The 23,565-nt window shown below is 42.2% G+C and overlaps 1 protein-coding gene across 2 annotated transcripts in view; it reads right to left on the bottom strand.

The window, feature by feature from the left end:
• Window positions 1-23,565, bottom strand: part of TGS1 (trimethylguanosine synthase 1) — an 83,140-nt gene that overhangs the window by 50,766 nt on the left and 8,809 nt on the right. For both annotated transcript variants that reach the window (XM_082259142.1, XM_082259143.1), the window contains exons 3-5: window positions 12,292-12,399; window positions 10,867-10,931; window positions 3,435-3,610 (exon numbers count right to left, since the gene is read on the bottom strand). In XM_082259142.1, the coding sequence (XP_082115268.1) occupies window positions 3,435-3,610; window positions 10,867-10,931; window positions 12,292-12,395 (345 nt within the window). In that variant the 5' untranslated portion in view covers window positions 12,396-12,399. The remainder of the gene's footprint in view (window positions 1-3,434; window positions 3,611-10,866; window positions 10,932-12,291; window positions 12,400-23,565) is intronic.

The raw sequence follows: 23,565 nt of genomic DNA, 5'->3' as shown, positions 1-23,565 counted from the left end.
AATTAGTAAATAGAGTCCATCGGTGTGTAATTTAATCTCAGGTTTGTAATAGGTTTGTTAGAGAACCTTAGTGAACAAACAGCACCATGAAAGCCAAGGAACACACCAGACAGGTCAGGGATAAAGTTGTGGCGAAGTGTAAAGCAGGGTTAGGTTATAAAAAAAATATCCCAAGTTTTGAACATCTCACGGAGCACTGTTCATCATCTGAAAATGGAAAGTATGGCACAACTGCAAATCTACCAAGAAATGGCCACCCACCTAAACTGACAGGCCGGGCAAGGAGAGCGTTATTCAGAGAAGCAGCCAAGAGGTCCATTGTAGCTCTGAAGGAGCTGCAGAGATCCAAAGCTCAGGTGGGAGAATCTGTACTCAGGAAAACTATTAGTCGTGCACTCTACAAATCTGGCCTTTATGGAAAAGTGGCAAGAAGAAAACCACTGTTGAAAGAAAGCCATCAGAAGTCCAGTTTGCAATTTGTGAGAAGCCATATGGGGGACACAGCAAACATGTGGAAGAAGGTGCTCTGGTAAGAGGAGACCAAAATTGAACTTTTTGGCCTAAAAGCAAAATGCTATGTGTGGCCGGAAAACTAGCACTGCACATCACCCTGAACACACCATCCTCACCGTGAAACATGGTGGTGGCAGCATCACGTTGTGGGGATGCTTTTCTTCAACAGGGAAAGGGAACCTGGTCACAGTTGATGGGAATATGGATGGAGCCAAATACAGGGCAATCTTAGAAGAAAACCTGTTAGAGCCTGCAAAAGACTTGAAACTGGGGTGGTCCAGCAGGAGAATGACCCTAAACATACAGCCACAGCTAAAATAGAATAGTTTAGATCAAAGCATATTCATGTGTAAGAATGGCCCAGTCAAAGTCCAGACCTAACTGCAATTGAGAATCTGTGGTAAGAAGTGGAAATTGCTGCTCACAGACATACTCCATCCAATCTAACAGAGCTTAAGCTATTTTTCAAAGAAGCATTGGAAAAAATTTCACTCTAGATGTGCAAAGCTGGTAGAGACAAACACAAAAATACAAGCCAAAGTGGTTCTACAAAGTACTGACTCAGGGGATTGAATACAAATGCACGCCATACTTTTCAGATATTTGTAAAAAATGTTGAAAACCATTTATCATTTTCCTTCCACTTCACAATTATATGCCACTTTGTGTTAGTCTTTAACATAAAATCTCAATAAAATACATTTACATTTTGGTTGTAACATGACAAAATGTGGAACATTTCAAGGGGTATGAATACTTTTTCAAGGCACTGTATAGGGGAACTGATTTTCAAAGAGGTGTGCAGGTGGTCTCTTGTACTGAAACCTATGTAATTAAACACTAAGCTTTTTAAAACACTCCCCACACACCATTATCAAGTGGTTCTTTACTATGCCAAACAAGGCAGATGTGGGCATAGGCACACAATTTGCACCTACGCATGGTGTATTTTTATTTTTTCTTTAAAGCAGAACTTTACTCTCTCAATCAACATTGACCATTTTGAATCCCTATGCTGATAGCATTAGTCAATAGATAAGAAAGTATATCATATTTACTTGTTTTGTTTTAAACATTTTTTTTAATATTTCTTTAGTTACTTCCTGTTTTCCAGGTAGTTGCAAATGATATCATACATCCCAGGAGTTTTCAGGAGAGGAGGAGTTTTCTCAGCTAAGTACACCGTCCTGTCTGCATGTCTGAGAAAAGGCAGACGAATTCCAGGAAGTAAATGCCACATGAATCATCTGCCCTTACTCAAGCTGGCCACAGTCAAAAATGCTAGGGGGTGTTTTTCTCAGTAAAACAAAGCATGGAGACATGGATGGTTGGAGGAGTTTGCTTTGAATATTAAGAATGAATTAAAAAGTGCTTTTGTTTTATGGTGCTCAGATGCAGTGTAGTTCTGCTTTAAGGTTTCATTTACAATTTTGTGGTGCATTAACACACACGTAGAAAAAAAAAAATATCAATGTGGTGGCAACACACCAAAATATTCAGAAAAATCAGACTGCACCAAATTTTGCTATGCAGTGCATGTAACATGCATTGTCACGCATTATCAAAACACAAGTCTACATGACGCAGTTTCCAAAAACAGCGTCTTCGATTGGAATGAATAGTACAGCATACAAAACCCATGTAAATGAATTAAAAAAAAAAAACTGTGGGAATGGGGCTTAAAGCCCCTCTTTATATATCTGCACGTAAAATAGAACGCATTACAATTAGTTTGATGTGTAGTATATTTTGCCATGTCAAAAACAACTTTAAGAGTTTACCAAATATTACTCCGTATATGACCCTTCTAGATTGTAAGGTCTAACGAGCAGGGCCCTCTAAATCCTCCTGTATTGAATTGTATTGTAACTGTATTGTCTTCCCTCATATTGTAAAGCGCTGCGCAAACTGTCGGCGCTATATAAATCCTGTATAATAAATAATAATAATAATATATGAGAACTACCTTTGAATAAAATAACAGTTCTGAAAGGGTTGTAGGTATGCAAGGCCATTCAGCAAATAGCACAAAAAAATAAAAAATGCAGGGGAGATCAAATACCACCAAAAGAAAGCTCTAATTCTGGGGAAAAAATTATATATATTCTATTTGAGTACAGCTTTGCATGACTGCGCAATTGTCAGTTAAAGAAATGCAGTGCCGTATTACAAAATAAATTGCCTGGTCATGAAGGGGGGTAAATCTTCTGGAGGTCAAGCAGTTAATTAGCACTAAAGTACTAATAAGACCTAGAAGTCTCCTAATAATCATACATTTTTACATTAAACTTCATCATTTTCTGGTTGGAATGTGGCATGGATGTGGTAATCTTTGGGATCTAAGGTGGGTGGTTTTTGAAGGGTTTAGATGCAAGCTACTAACCCTATCATTAGTTTATAGCAGACAGAAATTAAACAGAACATTTCCGTTGTAATTTTAAGAAACTGAATGCAATGACACCTTGGGAATTGTCTTCCACCTTGGGAGGAAAGTGCCACAGATGGATTGCTTAGCAGGATGAGCCAACTCTATGAACAATAATCAGCTTCACTTACAAACCTGGCATGGAGTCAAGCCTTACACACACATGGAAGAATAAAGCAACAGAGAGGTTTCTAATATTGCTGGCTACATAGTTAAAAATTATTTTTATAATGCTGGTAATATCACAAAAAAAAAAAAAACTGACAGATTCTCTTTACATCTTTTATATTGACTTTCTCAACACTAAAAATAGTAAGTAACTAGATCTCTATTCGATAATATTGCCACTATTAGTTTTCTAACCACTGTATTCTGTCTTTAAATATATACAGCACTAATAATGTAACGGTAAAACAAATTATATTTAACACTTTGTCAATATCTTAAAACCTTTTAAACTTTCAGGGAAAGCTCTTGGGGTGCAGAAGGAGCTTACCAAAAAGTTTTTCTCGTATGATGATCCACCAAACTTTACTGGAAGGCCCATTTGTAACATTAGTTCAGTCTCAGAGTCCAGTTCTTCTTCCACAATGGAAGCTTTGGAAGTTTCAGACACTGACAGTAAATCTGAAGAATCTTCCTCTTCGCACTCTTCCTCATCTTCTCTATAATCTGTGGGTAGGTCAATACATTTTAATAATCATGTATTCAAAGATCTCCAATTTTTACTGCAGTTTCATTTTTGCTGGATCTCAAGGCATGTATCAATAATAGCTAATGACATGGCCATCTATTAGAAATCTGTACAGAAAAAAAAAAAAAATGGGGGCTGACCAAGCTGCCCTCTCCTTCCAAAAATACTAGTTGCCTGGATTTCATAATTATCCAATTGTTTCAATACTATGACTCATTGATGCAGAACAAGTACTCATATCAAGAATATAATTTGTGATATGCTTAGTCAAGTCTGTTATTAAAGTACTAAACTGGACCAAAAACCGAATGGCTGGTGCCGCTCAAGACTCCAGCCGAGTCCTCTACTATGATATGCTGCTAGGAGAGCAGGCAAGGACTGAGCTCATCCCAGCTCCAGCAATACATATAGGAAAAGGTCCTACAAGCACCACGTGGCTTGGCTATAGCCCAGGCTGAGGCTGTCATTCACACACTTAAAGGGGTCCTGCAGTGCTGTGCGACTTGTAGGAACATTTCCTTTTCCCACTCGAAGTACTAAAGATAGAAACGGTCAGACAATTAGCATTTACACAAGAGGGTCAACAATATAATTCCAGAAGGGGATCAGCACCCTACATATTTTTCTAAGTACAGGGACCCTTTAAAGGAGAGGGGGATGTTACCTACAGGAGAAGTGGTAGCCATGTGTTTATTACTGTAGCTATGCAGCATTGTGGTATTGGTTTCCATCAGTAATATGGTACCTGCACAGAATTTGTATGTCCTACCTGTGTCTGGACTTCTTCCTTCCACAATCCAAAGCACAGAATAACCTTCACCCACAATAACAGTGTAGTCTGGGCATAGGGTTGACAATTAAACTATACTGTAAGCTAAAATGAGAAGTAGCAACTGATGGTAATGGTTTAGGCTGCATTCACATGTCAGCTTATAATCGCGGGCAGAACCGCCGCGGTTCCGCCCGCGATTCGGAGATTTATTGCAAATCGCGGGACGCCTAGCGTTGCCCGTTGATTTGCAATAGCCCCCCAAACGCCGAGCGATGTTGCCGCGATTTACGCCCGCCGAATCGCGGCAACATCGCGCAAACAAAATCGCGGGACGCAATACGCTCCAAAGAAGCTCTTGTACTTTTTTGGAGCGTATTGCATCCCGCGATTTTGTTTGCGCGATGTTGCCGCGATTCGGCGGGCGTAAATCGCGGCAACATCGCTCGGCGTTTGGGGGGCTATTGCAAATCAACGGGCAACGCTAGGCGTCCCGCGATTTGCAATAAATCTCCGAATCGCGGGCAGAACCGCGGCGGTTCTGCCCGCGATTATACGCTGACATGTGAATGCAGCCTTAATGTTCTTTGTTAGGCTACATTATAATACGCTTTCACCATTATAAAAGTGTATCCAAGTGTATTATTATCATTCTTCCATTTTAAAAGAGGTATTTAAATTATTTCTCTTATCGAAAGATTTTCTGGCTTCAGTTAAAGCACAGTAGGGTTAGAACCTCTGTCAGTCTTGATTTTCCCTCTCTGTACCTGCTTGAAGATTTCACCCTTTTTTAATTTATCCTAGTAGTGACAAGTGTCACTGGGATAGTCAGTGTTGGTAAATTCAAACTTTTAAGGTAATCTCCAACCAGGGCTGTGGATAAGGGAGTACCACGGGTCCTCCTGTATGGAGGGGGGGGGCTGGGTGAATTGGATGTGGGCAGGGAGGCTGATCAGCATGGCTGCAATTATTGGAACCAATCCGCTGTATGGCTCTCTCTGCAGTAGCTGAAAGCTGTCTTCTCCTCTCTCTCGTTGGCTTTCAGCTGGTGCAGAGAGAGCCATACAGGGGATCGCTTCCAGTATTTGCCCAAACCACCACACAGATCACCCTCCCTGTGCACCATAAGTCTTCCCCTGCCGCCCAGGCCCCGTGTGCCCCTCTACCCTCACTTGTGCTGGCAGGCTTCCCTTTCTCTTTCTAGATGGAGAGTAAGGGAAGGGTCTGGCAAATATGTCATATAAAAAAAAAAAAAAAAAACACACCACAAAACAAGTTTTGCCTATAGATATACAAAACACAAAATCATGCCCATTTTGCTCTATAAAGATGAAGATATGCTGTAATTAGGAATGCAGTGCACACACAACATATAAAGTAAATCTTAAGATTTACAGCTCATGAATTTAAAATAGTAATTCCAAGATCCAACAACATGTTATATTTAAGATACTAAAGCATTCTGTGCAAATAGCCTGCATAAGAAAGAAGCAGTTGAATCCAAAATAAACAGACCTGCAGGCATTTCTGAATGTGCAAGTGACAGACTGAGAAGTTTAAATCATACAGGGAACTCATTTAAAAGGCAGTGGGACATTGGCTTCAATCACAATAACTGACACCTGGGTGTCTTAGGAGTTTACAGCATTGGAAACTAGACGTAGAATTAAAGATTTTATTCTTGAAAGCAGGCTACTGTTTGTCTTTATAAAGAAAAAATGTGATCATGGATTAAAAACTTTCTTATACTCCATAAAACATAAGAAAGAGGATAGTGGGCTGCATTCACAACTGGGTGTTTTGAAAAATTGGCAGAATCGCTGTAATTCTGCCTCTGATTTCCAAACTCTCTGCTAAAATGACAAATCGCACAATGCAAATTTCAGACTAAAAACACGGTGCAGTTCTGGCTTGATAAATCGTGCTGCAATCGCGGCACACCACTTTGCATAAAGCTTGTTACCAAAACAGGATCAGAAGCATCTTTCGGGCGAAAGACTTTGCACAAATCAGTTTGCCGCGATTGCAGTGCGATTTATAGCGGCAAAACTGCACCGCAGGAAGTCTTGCAAAAACAAATTGCAATACAAAAAACAATAGCATACTAAAACACTAGTTCAAAATTAAATGGCAATTACACAAAAGCTAAAAGTCTGGCAAACAAAATGGATGAGCTAGATCGTCTGCTACTGAAAGAGAAGTTTGACTTTGTGGTAGCATCAAAGACCTGGACTAACTGCCAGGACTGATAAGGGCTAATATGGAAAGGTATTCTCTGTCCAGGAAGTATGTCTATAGGTCAACAGCAATCTGAATGGGAGTGTGAGAGCTGTGATGGAATCTTTCTTTGTTGAGTCTTTCTGGCTGGAGTTACATTCTAAAAATAGTACATTTATTAAGGGTTTGCGTTAGAGACCACCTAACATTAAGGATGAGGAAGAGATAAATATAAGAAAGTAGAATTTGCAGGGAAATGGTGTAACAATCATTATGGAGAACTTCAACTATCCAGAGATTCATTGAACAAATGGTACTGTATACTCAACTAAGGCTTGACAGTTCAATTAGAGCAGCTAAAATAAACTATAACATACTGCTTTGGAAAATAAGAAAAACCTGAAAAAAAAATCTTCAAATATATCAACAGCAAAATGGTAAAAATGGAAAATATAGGCTCACTGAAGGATGATTATGGACTTCTGGTCACTAATTACCAGGAAAATGCAAATGCATTACATTTTTGCGTTAGTTTACACTTTCAAAAAAAAGAGTTAATAGAAGAAGCAGTAGAGCAAATGTGGACCATTTTAAAAAGAAGGATCTAGATGTATACCAAAAAACTACAGACTAGTCACCCTAACATCAAAAGTATGTAAGGTGTTTGAGGGGATGCTAAGGGACTCCTAATGAAGACTTTGTCAGAGAAAAGGGTATATAAGAACCAACATATAAACAGTATATGTATACTAAAACAGAGGACTTCCTCTGTTACACCAGCTTCTCCCTTATCAAGGCGTTATTAACACTAGTGACCCAGTCTTTAGGAGAATGTGTTGTTGTAGTGAGCCATTTTTGTGCTAGTTTCAGAGCAATGAAGAGGACTCTAATAATCAGGGCCGCTGATAAGATAGTACACAACTGGTCCTGTTGTACTGGGCCCAGACCTCATCAGCTAAACAGGGAGGCCCCCAGGCAACGTTATTGTTTATTTCTTCCTAAATGAATAAATTGATTTTTACTAGACCCCACCCTTGCTCCTACTTGTTTACCAGGGCTTAAATTACATTACCTTGAACCCATCAGTTCAACAGAGGGGCCCAGGATGTGGACTTTTTTTTTTTCATTTTGGGGGCATAGGACAGGAAAGTCAGAGTCACTGGGGTTTAGGTGGGGTTGGAGGGCCCTGTCAGGAAGGCTGTACAGGGCCCAATGATTTCTAACAGCAACCCTGCTAATAATACCTATATATATATATATGTGTGTTAGGCGTGTAAAACTCTTCATCTAGCCAACCTAGTAGACACAGTTTAGGGTCTAGGGTAGACATATGCCGGTTTTCGGTAATTCGATATATCGCGGTATTGCATAGCCACGGTATTGTTATTGTGGCATTTTTAAAATACCGAGTTTCTCTGTCAAGTCTGCCTGACTTTAGAATGGATACATTTCAGTGAGCTGGATGACTCATTCACTCACACAGCTCTCCCAGTAACTATAAACAAAAATGTTTACATTGTATCTTTTCCTTCCCTCTGCCAGGGAGAAAGGAAGTTTAACCTCTTAAAGACTGGATCTTTCTCTGACACTTGTTGCTTGCAAGTTAAAATCAGTTTTTTTTTGCTAGAAAAGTACTTAGAACCCCCAAACATTTTATATATTTTTTTAGCAGAGACCCTACAGAAAAAAAATGGCGATTGTTGTAATATTTTATGTCACACTGTATTTGCGAAGCAGTCTTTCAAACGCAATTAATAGACTTTAATGAATAATAAAAAAAAAAAAACGTAACAGTAAAGTTATCCCAATTTTTTTTTTTTTTGTTACACAGAGAATCGTGAGAGAATCGTGATCTTTATTCCAAGCTAAAAAATCGTGATTCTCATTTTGGCCAGAATCGTGCAGCTCTAATATACATATATATATATATATATATATATATATATATATATATATATATATATATATATATACACACACACACACACGCATAGCAGCCCACATTACATTATTATATAGCCATCAAGCAGTGTCTGGCCTACCTGGTGATGACTGGTCCTGGCGCTCTGATCCGATGGCCTGGTCTTTAAAGGGGCAAATCCTTGCGATCCAGAAGTGGTTAAACCTGCAGGAGGACCGGTGTTTTTATCTATTAATGACTTTACTATTGCTTTAGGCCTGGTTCACATGTATGCGGGTTGGCGGTTCACATGTATGCGGGTTGGTGGTTCACATGTATGCGGGTTGGCGGTTCACATGTATGCGGGTTGGCGGTTCACATGTATGCGGGTTGGCGGCCCACATTTGCACTGGCATAGCAGCCCATTGATTTGAACGGGCTGCTATGCCCTCATTTTCCGCAGAAAAAAGGTGCATGCAGCATTTTTTTAAAATTCAGTGGCCTTGAAATCCATCCTGCTTTTGCACCATGCGACTAACCTGCAGTTCCTGCTCTGGCAAGCTTTCTGCATTTTTTGTATACGTGGGCACGGCATTTAAAAACAGTTTGCGTGTGCAGCAACGGCAGGTAAGTCGCATGGTGCAAAAGAAGGATGGATTTCATGGCCACTGCATTTTTTTAAATTCTGCATGCACCTTTTTTCAGCTGAAAATGCAGGCATAGCAGCTCAAGCCCATTCACATTAATGGGCTGCTATGCCTGTGCAAATGTGGGCCCCCAACCCGCATACATGTGAACCACCAACCCGCATACATGTGAACCAGGCCTAAAGCAATAGTAAAGTAATTTATAAACAACACCTCCTTCAGGTTTAACCACTTCTTGACCACAAGGATTTGCCCTCTTAATGACCAGGCCATCGGATCGGAGCCGAGCGCCAGGACCAGTTATCACCAGTTAGGCCAGACACTGCTTGATGACCTATTTTAGGCCTGGTTCACAGAGTCTGTACTGACTGACTATATAATAATGTGCATAAGTGAACCAAAGCCCCTAAATTCAGCAATGAAATTGAAGTGAGGTGGAAATTTAATAATTTAAATTTAATAATAGAATACCGTGATAATACCGTATACCGTGGCAAAACCTTAATCAATTAATCGCAGCATGAAAATCTGATACCGTCACAAGCCTAGTCTAGGGGAAAAGAACACTTCCATATATGAATAGATTTAATAACGTTTGTCCAATATCTTATCAATTTTGGACATCTGCATAACATATATGAATGAGAGTGCTATTGTCTATTTCAGGGGAGAGTCCCTTCTTTGCCATATACAGTATATAGCTTTTGGGGAGTACGGTAAGTGCCATGTAATATAAAAAGGTGGTTGAGCTTCTGAGCTGGTGATAGTGAGACCTTAGGTATATTATCCAGAATATTGGACCATTCCTCATCTGATATATGACCTATGTCCTCCGACCATTGGGTTCTACAAGTAAAGGACATAGCATTTTAAACTTCAGACATAAATGAGCTATAGAGAGAGGAAATGTCTTCCTTTCTAGAGGTAGAGCCTACCAATTGTGTAAGTATTTTAGGATCAACTAATACCCAACGGGATAGTTTGGCCTGAGGGGAGATAGCATGCCTAAGTTGTAAGTATTGGTAGAATACATGGTTTGATAAACAACCTACTCAATATAAAATATATTCTGATTTAGCGTCTGAAAGTCTTTCAATAACTGACCGTGATAGAGCTGTGAAATGTTATTAGGACCACACATGGACCAACCATTAAATCCCTGCAATTTTTTGAGTTCAACATAATTAAAGAAAGTACAGTGGATATTATGAGTTTTTTGGGATCATGGGTGGAGGGGTCCGCAAGAAGCTTTAAATATGCAGCCATATAATAGTATAATGGATTCGATACCGCCAACCCTCCCAAATCTTTTGGTCCTGTAACGTTTCTAGTTTAATATGAGGTGTTTGTTTTTTCCATATTAGTGCGCGGAAAACAAAGTACAGGTGTTACACTTTTTGAATATATGTATGGGAATCCAGACCGGTGCATTATGAAATGCATATAGAAGTTGAGAGGCCCATTTTATCTTTGTTAGATTGCATCTTCCGACTACCAATAAGGGCAATTTCATCCAGATAGAAGTTTTTTGTTGGATCTTTTGGATCAATAGGTGCATATTTAGTTTTGAGTATGTTGCTAAGTTTGAGAGTATATTTATTCTATAAATACAGTTTAACACAAAAAAGTGCTTTTCCATTTTGGGCTCCAACGCAAATATAGAAAAACAGATGCAAATATAGAGGTTCACACACACATTACCTCTTTCATTATTCTTTTTAGTTCTGTAAACTCCCCTTAAACCTAAACAGTACAAATGTCGATCACTAGAAAGAAAAAGAGATGAGACACTTGTTAGCAAAGAATGACAGTAGCAATGTATAACACCAGTAATTACAATAATCCCACCACATGACATAGCAGTGCTCTTCTGAACCTTCATTTCTCACTTTCTATGCTTATGCAGTCTACATAACTAAGTTCAAGCTTCTACAGCCACCATGTACAGTGTCTCCACAGTATACATGGCTCTCTCCTCCTTAGACCAATGTCACATTTACAGTGCTTGAGCCCATATTCTATCACCCCCCCCCCCCCCCCAGCAGCCACAAGTACAGTAAGTAAAACCCCACTGTAAGTTGACAGGAAAGACCCAACTGCAGTGCTAAACTTAAGTCAATTCATACTATACCAGCACAAAATAACATACAATATGTCCATGTTGCTTGCTGCAGATCACAGAGATATAACCGTATGGAAGGCACTAGCAACGCAACATCACAAGAAAGCCTTCAGGTGCTTTGCTTACTCATTAAGTTATGAATAAACACCATCAGTCCAAAACAAGTTAAGGCTTTCTTGTGAAGTTGTGCTGCTAATGCCTTTCATCTGATTAACAAATCTCTAATCGACACCAAGCATCATGGACCTCTTTATTGTTTTTTGTACTTCAGGTGCAAGACCAGGCAAGGTCCAGAAACAGTTGACCGCCTCTGTTATAGTGGACTAAAAAGTCGATCTACCTGGTGGCAGCAGTTTTGAACTTAATCAGCCCAATGGCACTCATATCCAATAAATGGCTGTATTAAGACTCCCGATTACAGTTAACATGTTTACATGGTACCCCAAGTGTAAAGATGCCACCCTTGCTAGAGCTATTCAAGGCTAAGAGAATGTCTGAAACGTTAGACTGAAGGACTATGGCCCAAAACCAGGATTATTAGCAATGGGAATATATGCAATGATGCACGTTTATGAGACACATTATTACATGAGAAAGGAAGGCTTTTTAGCAGTCTGTTTCCCAATGTATAACTTTCTGTTTAATACCAACTGAGAAAAAGTAAAGGACATCTGTTTCTGAGTGCAGCCTATGGCACCTCCATTTCCACTGCCCCGTCTCTTATTCCAAGGCCTGCCCCTGCACAAACAAGGCCATTTTGCCGCTGGGGTGCAGTTAGACTGTGGCATGTGGCAAGCATGCCCCCTTCATTAGACACACATCATTAGAATTTTTGTTCCTATAAACATGAAAAGCCAAAAGCAAAAAGCAACAACCATTTATATTCTCTCTTACTTCCTTTTTCTAGGTTTTATTAAATAACAGCATTGTACTGTATTTTTGGCTGAATGGGTATATACTAAAATGAGTATAATGATAGAGCAAATCTGTACAGTGGGACTTACTTAACAAAAGCTCTGGAGCAAAGACACAATATTCTATTTTCGTCACTCAGATCATCCGGGTAAAGGCACATCTCTGCCACTAGATTCCATTCTACACACAGCATAATCCTAGTAAACGGAAAATCAATCAACATAAATAGCAAAATACTGGGTGCTTTGTATGTGCTTAATATATGCAGACTGCTAGACGGTATATCCCATTCTGATTTAACGGTTTGGGTTGAGACGTCAGGCATCACCAATGTTTTGGAGATTGATGAACCCTTCTAAGCTGGTATTTAAAGCGGTACTTCACTCTTTAATATTATTTGAAATCACATATGACATCACATACATTTAACCATATCATTTAATTGTTGCCAAAAAGATCCAACAGTAGAAAAAACATAAATAGAAAACGTATCAATGTATAAACATTTCCAAAGAATCCTAGACAATCTGTGCCATTTGTTTCTCTACGTGTATCGTGAGGTACAAAGCTCGCTTCCTCAGGAAAAGCATAGATAAGGATCTGAAAAAACAAATTCATTGAGAGAGGAAAAAAAAAACACAACAACCATCCCACCTCATAGCCAGACTTACAATTCATATAGTTGTCTAAATTTCCACATATAACCAATGGATAATGGATAGCCTTATACACTTGGTCAATTGTCCGAATGGCCCTTCATTGTCACCCTGGGTGAGGAAATCCCCTGGCCCACAAATTTTCCCCCAGGGAGTTGAGGAGGGGAGGACAAGAAGCCGAAAGCAGGCAACTGGTGCCCATAATGAAAAAACATAAATACTTGCGCTATGTATGTGTGATTCCAAAATATCTGCAGCTGCTGCCCACCCAGTGCTCAATACACCTCAAAAAATACAATTATGATAATACAGCACAAAATAATATGTGCTCAAAAAATAAAAAACATATACAAAGTCTTTCAAAAGTTCTCATATAGAGTGCTCAGGTGCTCCAAACTCCATAAATGAGGTGCTGAAGTGCTTCATGTAAACATGCTTTGAAGTGTGCCACACTCCCCTCTCGTATTCCCCACTCACCAGAGAGGAAGGACCCACAGCTTTTCAGTCTGGGGGTCAACCAAGCTTGTATCTGGTGTTGTGGATATCAGGCCTCTTGGCATCTAAATCGGGTCTCACCAATAATACCCTTGGGGCGGCTTTGATATCCTCCAGGCTCAATAAAACAAAATGGTGCTCATAGAGAAGTACTGTAAAATTATATTTATTTGCGCAAATGCAAAGCAACTTACAAAATTGTAGATAAAAAGCGGGCATAAACAACCATGAGGCTCTTCCGGGTTTGCCACTACACAGCATGCGTTCCACGGAGGGCAGAAGTTACGTGGTTAGTTAGGTGGAACCAGAAATATGCGTTTCACCCCTCCTCCAGGGCATCATCAAGGACATAGTTTCCGGTTCACCGATGGACTCATTTATATACACAGGAATAGTACCTTCCTCCCAAGTTGGCCATTTGGATAATAACACTTAGAATGGCTGTACTTGTTCTACTTCCTATATTCAAATGACATCACTTCCTGAATACATTACAATATTCTTTCCCTCACAAACTTGCATAATTGTTTTAAATAATAGCACAAAGTATGAATATAACCAATCCTTTACAATTCGTAAAATACAAAAATAGTGAAAAAATAGACGGTGAAAACATATAATACAAAATAAAATAAAAAAATAATAAAATAGATAGATCCATTGAGTTTTGTTCTGGGAGATTGCTCCCTCTTCAATGAGTTTCAACTCTGTCTATACCACAAAAGGTCAAGCCACTAGGGTCCCTGTCATGGAACAATCTAAAATGACTTGACAAACTGTGGTGCTTCTAACCTTTTTTTTTATGTTGTTAACATGTTCTCTTAGCCTTACCCCTAGCTTCCTTGTGGTTCTACCCACATTTTGGAATCTACAAGGACAAACAAGAAGGTAGGTTACATGTGTAGTACCACAGGTAATACATTTCTTGATTTCAAAGGACTCTTCTCGAGAATGGGATACAAAATGTTGTTTTTCTTTTCCTAAATTTAGAAGTCCTACAGATCACACCATTACCACAACTGAAAAATTCTACCTGATCTAAAAAGGTACAAGTCTTCTTAGGAGGATTTATAACATTGTGGGCTAACCTCATCCGTAATGTTGGGGGTTTAGTATATATGAACTGGGGTTTGACGGGCAGTATTCCTTTCAACTCTTCATCTTCTAACAAAAGAAGCCATTGTTTTTTTTATTACCGTATAACACGCACTTTTTTTCCCTGAAAAAATAGTGCACACAATGGGTGCGTGTTATACGCCAATATATTTTTTTTAGCAATGTGGGGGGGGGGGGCGGGAATCGGCGGTCCGGAGGAGTGGTGTCAGGCTGGCCACCTCACCTCTCCTGGCCCCGGGACAGCCCTTCCAGCGTACTCTGCAGTTAGGAAAAAATCAGCGCCAGCGTCTTCTTATAAATACTTCCTACATTATACAACTTTCATGTCAAAACGCTGCCTCTAAATACCTTGCTTGTTTCCTTCTTTCTGGCCGCACTCCTCCTCCCGCTCCTCCTCCTCTGAGTGATCGGTCATTCAACGTCAGAGGAGAGCAGTCACATGATCGGCCATTCAACGTCAGAGGAGAGCGGTCACATGATCGGATTTGAAAGAACGGCGTGTGACAGGACGTCAAGTAAATGTGACAGGAAGTCAGGTAAATCTGTGAGTGTTGTCACAGATGGGAATACAATTCACCAATTACTATAGGGTGTCGGCAGAAATGTCTAAAGACATTGAACAGACTTCAGCTGTCCAGAATGAGGAAGTTAAGGCCTCTATAATTTGTCCAAAGGAAGTCTATTGATCCCTGCCTCCTGACGCTGTGTGAATAGAGGAGGACAGTCAGACGTGTGCCTTCTGAAGCTGTGTGGGCATGGGAGAGGAATATACCTCCTGGTGCGATGTGCGCTGAGGAGGGTAAAAAAGGCTGAAGACTTCTCAAGGTTAGGACATGGACTGTTTTTCTATGTGAAGAGAAAACAAAGGAATGTTTTTCATGTGAAGGGAAAAACAAAGAAATGTTTCCTATGTGAAGAGGTCAATGAACATTTTCTATGTGAAGGTGAAAAACAATGAATGTTTCCTATGTGAAGAGAAAATAAATGGACTATTGATGGTTTGCTGTAGGATCAGCAAAGTCTGCCCAACAGTAGGTTGGGGACAGACTCTGTAGGTAGGTTCCTGTGTGTGAGAAGGTAGCCGCACACAGTGGCAAGGATTTATTTTGTCTTTTATTTTATTTTTGATGTTTTGATGCTTGCACTTGTGTGAAGAAAAATTGCAAGAATAAAACTCATACACTGTTGTTTGCAACCAATTCTCGGCTATCTCCCTGTGTAACGAACCCCAAAAGGGGTCATCCACACCCGCCACCGAGCTAATCCCTCACAGGCGCCAACAAGGTATTTAGAGGAATCGGTTTACTATTACACTGACAATGTAGGAAGCATCTATGAAAAGGGGCTGGCAGTGATTTTTTCCTTTTACTTTAGAGTACGCTTGCAGGGCTGTCCCAGGAGGGGGTCTCCTGGTAATTCATGGGGGCTGTGCAGTGTAAATTGGGCTGGAGAAAGGGAGAAAAAGTTAATGTATAACCCAATTAATCTCCAACACACCTCAAATCCCTCCCAAGTCCCACAACTACAATACATTTAGGGGCTCAGCTGGGAAGTACTGGGGTGTAGAGGTACTAGGATGGAGACAGTGGAATGTATGACTCTTGACACCCCCTCTAGATTCAAAGCTGCTGTGTCCTACTGTGCATGAGGGAACTGTGTAATGTAAAAGGGGACTGTATAATGAAAGGGGCTGTGTACTATTATTTTTATTTGATTAAAATGTTTCTTTTCTGAAACTTCCTTCTTAAAATGAAGGTGCGTGTTATACGCCGATAAATACAGTATTTTTTTTTAACTGTTTGTATTGGCGAGTAAAACTTGTCATAAAGGCTACTCCATAGTCCCTTTTCTTAGTTTCCTTCTTTTTAAACAGGTTGTCTCTATCCATATCTCTTATCGTTTCTTTTGTTCTTTTTGAAATCATTAAAATTATACCCTTTTTCTTGGAACCTCTCCATAATAATTTCTGCCTGTGTGTCATAATCCTGTCTAGTATCACAATTCTTCCTGACCCTCAGCATTTGGCTTTTAGGAATAGCACTAAGCCACCTTGGATGGTGACAACTCCCTAATGGAATGTTGTAACCATTCCTATCAACCTCTTTGAAATAGGTACGTGTCTGTAACTTCCCATTCTTTTTGTATATGACAAGATCAAGGAAGTTTACTGTTTCAAATCCATATGTTTCAGAAAAAGAGATACCAAACTGGTTGTCCTCTATCTCTGAGAAAATTGAGAAACGATTCCTGCCATCCTGCCCACACAATGAGAACATCGTCTATATATATTTTGTAGACTTTAAGTTCTGGAATATTTTTACCAAATTTAGCTTCATTTTCCCACCAACTCATAAAGAGGTTCGCCACTGAGAGGGGAATATTTAGCTCCCATGGGTTCTTATGATCTTTCAGTAGCGGATATATTACAGGGACTTTTGATGCATCTAGATTTAAGTACCAAGCTTTCTTTATGTTTAATATTTCTCCTTCATATCCTTTCAGTTCCTCATATGTTTGTGTCTCCTACTAGTCTGTTCAATTAATTCATATAGTCCTTTTTATTTAAAATCACTAGCCCTCCCCCTAATGACAATTTGCTTCTTTTTCTCCAGTTCATCTAAATTCTTCTCTATATCCTTTTTTCATCTGGTTGGGTTAATCCTCAGTTTTTCCAAATCATGTTCCACCATAGCTTTAAAAACCTCAGTGAAATGATTATTAGCTACCTTGGGGTTAAAAACAGAATTATTCATTAGTTGGGTGAGATTATAGTAACCTGCCTCTTGATCCACTGGTTTGGAACCTTTTGCCTAATATTGCTTAATATGAATTCTTCTTATAAATTTCTGAAAATCAATAAAAACATAAAATTTCTTCAAGTTCCTATCCGGGGCGTATTTTAAACCAAGTTCTAAAAGCTTTAATTTATCTTCTATAAACGTTACATCACTTAAATTAAAAAAATCCTTGCATTGTGTTTCTTTTTCCTCTGCCCTCCTCTACAGCCTTTTGCCCTTCTCCTCTTGCTTCCTCTATATAAAAGGTTGGGGTGGTGTCATGGGATACCATGGTCTCCATTTCCCCTCTCTCCTTCCTGGTGGATTATGATCTCTCCCTCGCCCCTCTGAAATTGGACCCTCCTCTTCCCCTTCCATTTCCTCTCCTCTGAAAATTCCCCCTATAGTTATTGGGTCCTGGAAAGCCTCAACTACCTCTCCTGGGGGGGGGGGGGGGGGGTCATCATTATATTGGTTAAGAGCCAAAGAAGGACCTCCATGCCCTCCCCTACAACCAAAGCCTCTACGATTAGGGGATTCTCTATATAAGAGCTGCATCGATCACGAGTGAGATGCTCCACAGTATTGCGCATGATGGAGCTGCTCATCAACAGCTGTAGTGCCCATCCAGCCCCGCTTATAAAATTCATTCCATATGGACAATATCTCCGTCTCAAGCGTAACTGTAGCAATGATTATATTTTTGAAAAGGAAGCTAATCTTTTTAGGAGACAGACTTCTGGCAAGAGGATATATTAAGAAAAGCCTCATTAGGGCTTAACCACTTCCATACAGAGCAGTTAGACACCCTTCCTGCCCAGACCAATTTTCAGCTTTCAGCACTCTCACACTTTGAATGACAATTGCTCAGTCATGCTTTACTGTAACCAAACAAAGTTTTTATCATTTTTTTCACACAAATAGAGCTTTCTTTTGGTGGTATTTGATCACAACTGGGGTTTTTTTTTTTCGTGATATATGCAAAAAAAGAGCAAAAATTTTGAAAAAAAAAACTACTTTTTTTTAGTTTCAATTATAAAATTTTGCAAAAAATTAATTTTTCTTCATACATTTGGGCCAAAATGTATACTGCTACATGTCTCTGGTAAAATTAACCCAAATTAGTGTATATTATTTAGTCTGTGTGAAAGTTATTGAGTCTAGAAGCTATGGTACCAATTACTGAAAATTGATCACACCAGATGTACTGACGGCCTATCTCCTTTCTTGAGGCCCTGAAATGTCAGGACAGTACAAATACCGCCCAAATGACCCCTTTTTGTAAAGTAGACAGTCCAAGGTATTTAGTAAGAGGCATGGTGGGTTTTTTGAAGTTGTAATTTTTTCCCACAATTCTTGGGAAATTGAAGAAAAAAAATTTTTTTTCTTTTTTTTGCCACAAAGTTGTCAATTTATAAGCTATTTCTAACACATAGCATGTACACAGCAAAAATTACACCCAAAAATGCATTCCGCTACTCCTTCCGAGTATGGCGATACCACATGTGTGAGACTTTTACACAGCCTGGCCACAAAAAGAGACTCCACGTCCAAGAAGCACCTTCAGGCGTTCTAGGAGCATAAATACACATAAAACTTTCTTACTACCTATCACACTTTTCAAGGCCCTAGAGCACCAATACAATGGAAAAGTCCACAAAATGACCCCATTTTGGAAAGCAAACACTCCAACGTATATTCTATGAGGCATTATGGGTCGTTTGAACATATCATTTTTTTCCACAGGTTTTTGGAAAATGTGGGAAAAAAATGAAAACTTTTTTTTTTTACACAAAGTTGTCAATTTATAGGATATTCCTAACACATAGCATGTACACAGCAAAAATGACACCCCAAAATACATTCTGCCACTCCTCCTGAGTATGGCAATACCACATGTGTGAGACTTTTTCACAGCCTAGCCATATAGAGGGGCCCAACATCCAAGGCGCACCATCATGCATCCTAGCCACTTGCCTAGGCCTATTTTTGACATTTGGTGTTTACAAGCTAAAATCAGTTGTTTTGCTAGAAAACTGCTTAGAACCCCCAAACATTATATATATTTTTTTTAGCAGAGACCCTAGAGAATAAAATGGAGATTATTGCAATATTTTTTATCACACCGTATTTGCGCAGCGGTCTTCCAAACGCAATTTTTTTGGAAAAATTTCACTTTTTTTAATTAAAAATAAGAAACCAGTAAAGTTAGCCCAATTTTTTTCCATAATGTGAAAGATAATGTTACGCCGAGTAAATAGATACCCAACATGTCATGTTTCAAAATTGCGCACGCTCACGGAATGGCGACAAACTTTGGTACTTAAAAATCCGCATAGGCGACAGTTTAAAAATTTCTACAGGTTGCATCTTTGAGTTACAGAGGAGGTCTAGGGCTCAAATTATTCCCCTTGCTCTAACGATCGCGGCGATACCTCACATGTGTGGTTTGAACACCGTTTACATATGTGGGCGGGGTTTCTGTATGCGTTCGCTTCTGCGCGCGAGCTCACGGGGACAGGGCGCTTTAATTTTTTTTTTTTACTATTTATTTTATTTATTATTTTTTATCTTTAAAAAAAAAAAATTGATCATTTTTATTTCTATTAAAAGGAATGTAAACATTCCTCGTAATAGAAATAGGCACGACAGGACCTCTTTTTTTGTGAGATCTGGGGTCAAAAAGTCCTCAGATCTCACAAGTACACTAAAAGATAAAAAAAAAAAAAAATTATTATATAAAATGAAAAAAAAAAAAAAGGACCTTTAAACCGGTTGCTAGGCAACAACATTTTCCGTAGCTCCGGTCCTCCAAGACCATAGAGTCAAGTGAGGAAAAGCTTGCCCTCACTCGACATCCTGTCTGTGAGGATCTGGGACCGGATCGTTTTCCCCGCTGCTGGCAGGTCCGGTAAGCGGGGAAAAGGACCGGAACGTGGCGGGAGGGGGGGGGCGCCTCTTCCGCCATCCCGGAAGGGTGATCCCACGGCGAATCCGCCACTGGGACCACCCTTATCGGAAAGCCAACCGTCCACCGTTTAAAAAAATACCAGGGTTATGGCAGCTATCTGCTGCCATAACACCGGTATTTAGGTTTAAACGGAGGACGTATATAAACCTTTTTGGACTTGGACATGGTGGCTGTATGAAGGGTGATAGGTACTCGGGTACTTTGTTGGGCAGGTGACAGGTACTCTGGTACTGATGAGCAAGTGGCAGGTACTCGAGTACTCCGATAGGCAGGTGACAGGTACTCGGATACTCTGATGGGCAGGTGACAGGCAGGTGATAAGTACTGATGAGTAGTACTGATACTGATAGGTGATACTGTACTGATGGGTACTGATGATCAGTACTGATACGTGATAGGTACTGATGAGTACTGATGAGTAGTGATGGGTACTGATGAGCAGGCGGCAAGTACTCGGGTACTTCAGGCGTCAGGTACTCTGATGAGCAGGTGGAAGGTACTCGGGTACTCTGATGGGTAGGTGACAGGTACTCAGGTACTCTGATGACGGGTACTCCGTTGACAGGTACTCAAAGTACCCGAGTACCCGTCATCAGAGTACCCGAGTACCCGTCATCAGAGTACCCGAGTACCCGTCATCAGAGTACCCGAGTACCCGTCATCAGAGTACCCGAGTACCCGTCATCAGAGTACCCGAGTACCCGTCATCAGAGTACCCGAGTACCCGTCATCAGAGTACCCGAGTACCCGTCATCAGAGTACCCGAGTACCTGTCATCAGAGTACCCGTCATCAGAGTACCCGAGTACCTGTCATCAGAGTACCCGAGTACCCGTCATCAGAGTATCCGAGTACCTGTCATCAGAGTACCCGAGTACCCGTCATCAGAGTACCCGAGTACCCGTCATCAGAGTACCCGAGTACCCGAATACCTGTCACCAGCCCATCAGAGTACCCGAGTACCTGTCATCTGAGTACCTGATGGGCTGGTGACAGGTACTCGGGTACTTTGATGGGCTAGTGACAGGTGCTCTTTATTGGGGGGGGGGGGGCAATCAGTGTGTTTGGGGTGCACTATGATTGGTAACTAGCTGTTACCACAATCTCTTCCTCACACAGGATCAGTGTGTGAGGAGGAGAACACGGTGACAGCTAGTTACCGTGTTCTATGTTGACATTTGTGACCGGCTGTGATTGGACACAGCCGGTCACGTGGTAAAGAGCCAATTTCATTGGCTCTTTACCTAGATCGGGGATCGACTCTGTCCGAGGGACGAGCCTCGTCCCCGATCGCTGCTCTGCGCGCCCCCGGGGGCGCGCATTGCAGAGAGAACGAGCGGCTCGTGCTGGAGCCGCTCATGTGATCGGCTGTGATTTACACAGCCGATCACGTGGTAAACAGCCAATTTCTATTGGCTGTTTACCTTGATCAGGGATGGGCTATGTCCGAGGGACGAGCCTCACCCCCGATCGCCGCGCTGCGCGCCCCCGGGGGCGCGCAGTAGAGGGGAGATCCGGGCGACGTCATATGACGGCGGTCCGGATCCTCACAACCACTTTGCCGACGTCATTTTACATGACGCGGTATGGAAGTGGTTAAAATCGCACTAAAACTCAGTCCAGAGAATCTTTGTTTGAAAAAAAAAAAAACAGCAATGCTGTGAGGTTCATTACTCAGTATAATGCCCAACATACACAGTTTAAATGTATTCTACAAAGACATTGGCATCTACTAGCTAGGGATCGACCGATAAGCACTTTCCCAGATATATCAGAATCGGCCCTGGAAGTTACCGATATTGTCGTGACGTCATTGCGTATGTTGCGCCACAAAGGGTGGCAGCCAGCCAGCCACCCACCCACCCACCACAGGGTGCCAGCCAGCCAGCCACCCACCACAGGGTGCCAGCCAGCCACCCACCCACCACAGGGTGCCAGCCAGCCACCCACCACAGGGTGCCAGCCAGCCACCCACCACAGGGTGCCAGCCAGCCACCCACCACAGGGTGCCAGCCACCAAAGGGTGCCAGCCAGCCAGCCACCAAAGGGTGCCAGCCAGCCATCAAAGGGTGCCAGCCAGCCACCAAAGAGTGCCAGCCACCAAAGGGTGCCAGCCAGCCACCAAAGGGTGCCAGCCAATGGGACAGCTTCTTCCTTCTTAGGCCGCCTCCCTCAGCCTTGTCTGGAGTCAGGAAGTCTTGGGACAGTGAGTGTATAGTGCACACAGTGTGTTTAACACAGCCACCACATACATACACCCACCCACAGCTGCCGGTGCCAGCCAGCCAGCCACCCACAGACCCTACCTGTACCAGCTAACCAGCCACAGGCCCTGGGCCTGTACCAGCCAGCCACCCACCACACAGGGTGCCAGCCAGCCACCCACCACAGGGTGCCATTCAGCCACCCACCACAGGGTGCCAGACAGCCACCAAAGGGTGCCAGCCAGCCACCCACCAAAGGGTGCCAGCAAGCCACCCACCACAGGGTGCCAGCCAGCCAGCAAAGGGTGCCAGCCAGCCACCACAGGGTGCCATCCACCCACCAAAGGGTGCCTGCCAGCCACCCAGCCACCACAGGGTGCCAGCCAGGCAGCCACCTAAGGGTGCCAGCCAGCCACCCCAAAGGGTGCCAGCCAGCCACCCACCAAAGGGTGCCCCACTCAGCCAGCCACCCACCCACCAAAGGGTGCCAGTTAGCCAGCCACCCACCTAAGGGTGCCAGTCACCCACCCACTACAGGGTGCCAGCCAGCCACCCACCCACCAGAGGGTGCCAGCCACCCACCCACCACAGGGTGCCAGCCAGACAGTCCCCCAAAGGGTGCCAGCCAGCAAGCCACCCACCAAAGGGTGCCAGCCAGCTAGCCAGCCATCACAGGGTACCAGCCAAAGGGTGCCAGCCAGACAGTTACCCAAAGGGTGCCAGACAAGCCACCCACCAAAGAGTGCCAGCCAGCCACCCACTAAAGGGTGCCAGCTAGCCACCCACCACAGGGTGCCAGCCACCCACCAACGGGTGCCAGCCAGCCACCACAGAGTGCCAGCCAGCCACCCCCCAAAGGGTGCCAGTCACCCACCAAAGGGTGCCCCAGCCAGCCACCCACCAAAGGGTGCCAGCTAGCCAGTTAGCCAGCCACCCACCTAAGGGTGCCAGTCACCCACCCACCACAGGGTGCCAGCCAGCCAGCCACCCACCCACCAGAGGGTGCCAGCCAGACAGTCCCCCAAAGAGTGCCAGCCAGCAAGCCACCCACCAAAGGGTGCCAGCCAGCTAGCCAGCCATCACAGGGTACCAGCCAGTCAGCCACCAAAGGGTGCCAGCCAGCCAGTTACCCAAAGGGTGCCAGA

This window comes from Pelophylax lessonae (assembly GCF_965119305.1).
Source record: "Pelophylax lessonae genome assembly, chromosome: 5".
Classification (NCBI taxonomy): Eukaryota; Metazoa; Chordata; class Amphibia; order Anura; family Ranidae; genus Pelophylax; species Pelophylax lessonae.
Note: the sequence above shows the minus strand (reverse complement) of the source record. Positions and strands in the feature narration are given on the sequence as shown.